Genomic DNA, 3,105 nt, shown 5'->3' with positions numbered 1-3,105 from the left:
AAAATACAAAATGACTAAAGTTGCCCAATAAAAAATAAAATTTGATGAGAAACAATCAAAGTCTATTTTATTTTTTCTAAATTGATTTCTTCTGAGATCTGCACTCCCTAAAAAGAAACCAAAAATCTTCTTCTTCACCATTCTTGTAATTAGCCGTGCAATTTAGTAATTGCAGTGCAATTTATAGGGTGTTTGAATTGATTTAAAAATTGGTCAAACCTACTTTTAAGTCAGTTTTTGACTTCTGGAAGTATTTGGCAAATACAAAAAATAATTTAAAATAAGTCAAAAATGACTTAAAATATATTGGAAGTGTTTGACAAGGTAAAAAATGACTTAAAATAAATTAAAAATCAAAAGTAGGTCTCCCCTACTTTTTATTTTTTGACTTAAAAATCATTTCAGTTTGACTTTTTATTTTTAACTTAAAAACTATTTTTTTTAAGTCAATCCAAACAAATTCTTAGTAAAAGGCGTCGAAATATGACCGTTAGGAGGGATCATCCCTCTATATATATACTTTCGCCTGTTCTTCAACTCCAAAACTTTGATGAAAAAAACACAAAATAATTTTGAGAAATCATCCAGCATACTGAGAAGAAAGCTTGATAATCTTGTGTGCAAATTCTCTGAAGAAGGCTGTAAATTTCTCTATTTTGTGAGTTTTTTGTGTTCTTCTGCTATCTATCATCCTGTTTTTAATCGCTGAGAAAAAATATGATTTTTTTCGTTTAACTTCTATGGAACTATGTTCAATTCTCGAATCTTGTACATTTGGCAATTGGGGTTTCTTCTATTTTAGGGTTCAAGTTGAAAACATATTTTAAATTTGATTTGTTCTTCATATGGAGTTATTCTAGGGTTTTCTTTGTTAGATTAAAGGGAATTGTAGCTATCTGATCTTGATACAAACCCAACAACTCTAGCAGTTGGATCTCCTGTATTTTCTTTCTGGATGGATGGAGAATCTGGGCGGAAGATGGTGTTTTCTTTTGTATTTTATTGGTTGAGTGATATCCTCAAAAAGTTTTATTGGCTGAGTGATCTATACAGTTTATAGGTGTATTTGTTGGTTGTTGACAACTTGTCTCCCTTGTTCAGAATTGTGTAAAGGATTCCTTTTCCAGATCTCTTTAAGAACTTGTTCCTTTTGAATATATCTCATAGGGTAAACTGTTTGAACTTTGCAGATACAAACACTGGGGACAAGCATCTCCATGGTTAGGTGGGATTAATCCTCTAGACCATGAAATGCCAATAGATGGGGATGATGGATTTTTCCCTACATCTGGCAATGACTTGGTATGTTTGATGTTGTCCATCATAATGAAATGAGAAATTTAAATTTGCGCCCTCTTACACTAAACTGTTTTTCTAGAAACCAGAAATAGTCAATTCCAGTCGGAAGTATCATGTTCGTGTTCTAGTTTGTGCTCCGTCAAATTCTGCACTCGACGAGATTGTGTTGCGCATTCTAAACTCTGGTACGCTCTTTTTTATGTACATCTTCTTCTCACACAAGTTGTGGTGGTGTTGCTATGATGAATATTGACCTGATTGTTGAATTTACAAAATTATAGGATACTTCTCTGCTCCTTTTGTGCTTTTACAACGTGAAATTTCTATTATTCTGAAAATTTCCTGAAGAAGATCTGTTCACTGATCTTATATCAGTCACTTTGAAGCTTTTAGTATCTGTTCCACTTGTGAATGAAATAAGATATAACCTACAACAATGTGATAACTAAGTCGATGAGTGCTATGAGAAATGTTTTTTTTTGGTAAGTTGCATATTTCATTCATAACCAAAATTGTATCTTTACAAACAAAGTAGTATTGGACTAACTACTCACTCATAATACACACCAAATCTACTAACCTATAACCTTCTATAAAATACAATCTAAATAGATCAGCGATTCAATACTATATATATAAGTTAAACCGAAACTAAGGGTAGACATTGAGTTGTTGAAGTGCATTCTTCCATTTCACCCTGGTTTGACTCTTGATATGCATATGCATTACAATTTTCTTCAAAACTGCATCTGTGTTCATGCTCCCATTCTGAAATCTAATCTTGTTCCTTTCTCTCCATATGACATACACTAGCATACCAAAAACACTGCTTGCTATTTCAGTTAGTCCAGCCTTCTTCTTTGCCATTAAGCACACCCATTTCACTTCATCTTGCCATTCCTGAATAGATCTTGAGAACCCCAGCCATTTACATAATCTACTCCACAATTCCTTTGTCACCTGGCATTCAAAGAACAAATGGCAGAATGTTTCTAATGTCAATCCACATTATGCACAATCAGGAGGGACTTGGACCCCAAATTTAATCAGTCTATCAACATTTGTCAATCTCTTCTGGACAGCTAGCAATACAAAGAACATGTATCTTGGAGAAATGTTGGTATACTTAAATTTGCTTAACCAGCCTTACATTAGGGGTTACCCAAGGGAATGCAGTCATCAGTAAACCTCTAAGAACTCTTTACCATTCAGTGCTTCTGTCCCCCTTGATGATCTATTAGTAGTTCTCAGTCATGTAAAACTTAGCATGCATTTGTCTCATTCAACATTTTTCTTTGCAGGCAGGGCTTTCACGGAAAATTTCTGTGTTGATACATGTTTGACTTAACCATTTATTTTCTAGGTTGTATAAATAAAATATGCCTTTTCTTAATGCTCTTTCACGTGTACTATTTTGTGATTTATGTACGTATGTATCTCGAAAAGCCACGACGAATGGAGCTGCTCAGTGCTCAATTGTTTGTTTTTATTTATTTCGTGAAAAATACTTTAATGTATCAAAATTACCACAAAAGGAGATTAGTGTATAAAATTTAAAAAGGCAGTGGATATTCATGTTAATCTAGTCTCATTGATGCTTCTTAACCAGAAAGTTGGAACTTTAATAGAGTTAAGTATTTAACAAAGTTCATTACTCTAGGGTCCACCAAGGACTGGAAAAACACAAACCATAGTTGGGATTCTCAGTGCCATTTTGCATGCAACTCCTGCTAGAGTACACTCCAACAGGTATGCCGCTTAATTTTTGGAATTTTCATGGTCAAATGGAAAAAAAAGTGAATAAAA

At 33.5% G+C, this 3,105-nt stretch overlaps 1 protein-coding gene across 1 annotated transcript; it reads left to right on the top strand.

The window, feature by feature from the left end:
- The first annotated feature begins 550 nt into the window (after positions 1 to 550).
- On the top strand, positions 551 to 1,645 carry LOC125810447 (probable helicase MAGATAMA 3). The gene is made up of 4 exons (XM_049489926.1): positions 551 to 658; positions 1,168 to 1,302; positions 1,379 to 1,484; positions 1,581 to 1,645. Exons 1-4 carry the CDS (start codon positions 551 to 553, stop codon positions 1,643 to 1,645), a joined length of 414 nt encoding a protein of 137 aa, XP_049345883.1.
- The last annotated feature ends 1,460 nt before the right edge of the window (positions 1,646 to 3,105 follow it).

Source organism: Solanum verrucosum, unplaced genomic scaffold, assembly GCF_900185275.1.
Source record: "Solanum verrucosum unplaced genomic scaffold, falcon-dt-bn FXZP01000118.1, whole genome shotgun sequence".
Lineage (NCBI taxonomy): Eukaryota > Viridiplantae > Streptophyta > Magnoliopsida > Solanales > Solanaceae > Solanum > Solanum verrucosum.
The sequence above is the reverse complement of the archived record's forward strand: the minus strand, read 5'-3'. Positions and strand labels throughout refer to the sequence as shown.

Bases quoted from the DNA above. Each gene is read 5' to 3' on its own strand.
- LOC125810447 (XM_049489926.1), top strand. From the start codon at position 551: ATGAAAAAAACACAAAATAATTTTGAGAAATCATCCAGCATACTGAGA. The intron at 659-1,167 runs GTGAGTTTTTTG...TATATCTCATAG, and splicing joins GCTGTAAATTTCTCTATTTT to GGTAAACTGTTTGAACTTTG. The intron at 1,485-1,580 runs GTACGCTCTTTT...ACAAAATTATAG, and splicing joins GTTGCGCATTCTAAACTCTG to GATACTTCTCTGCTCCTTTT.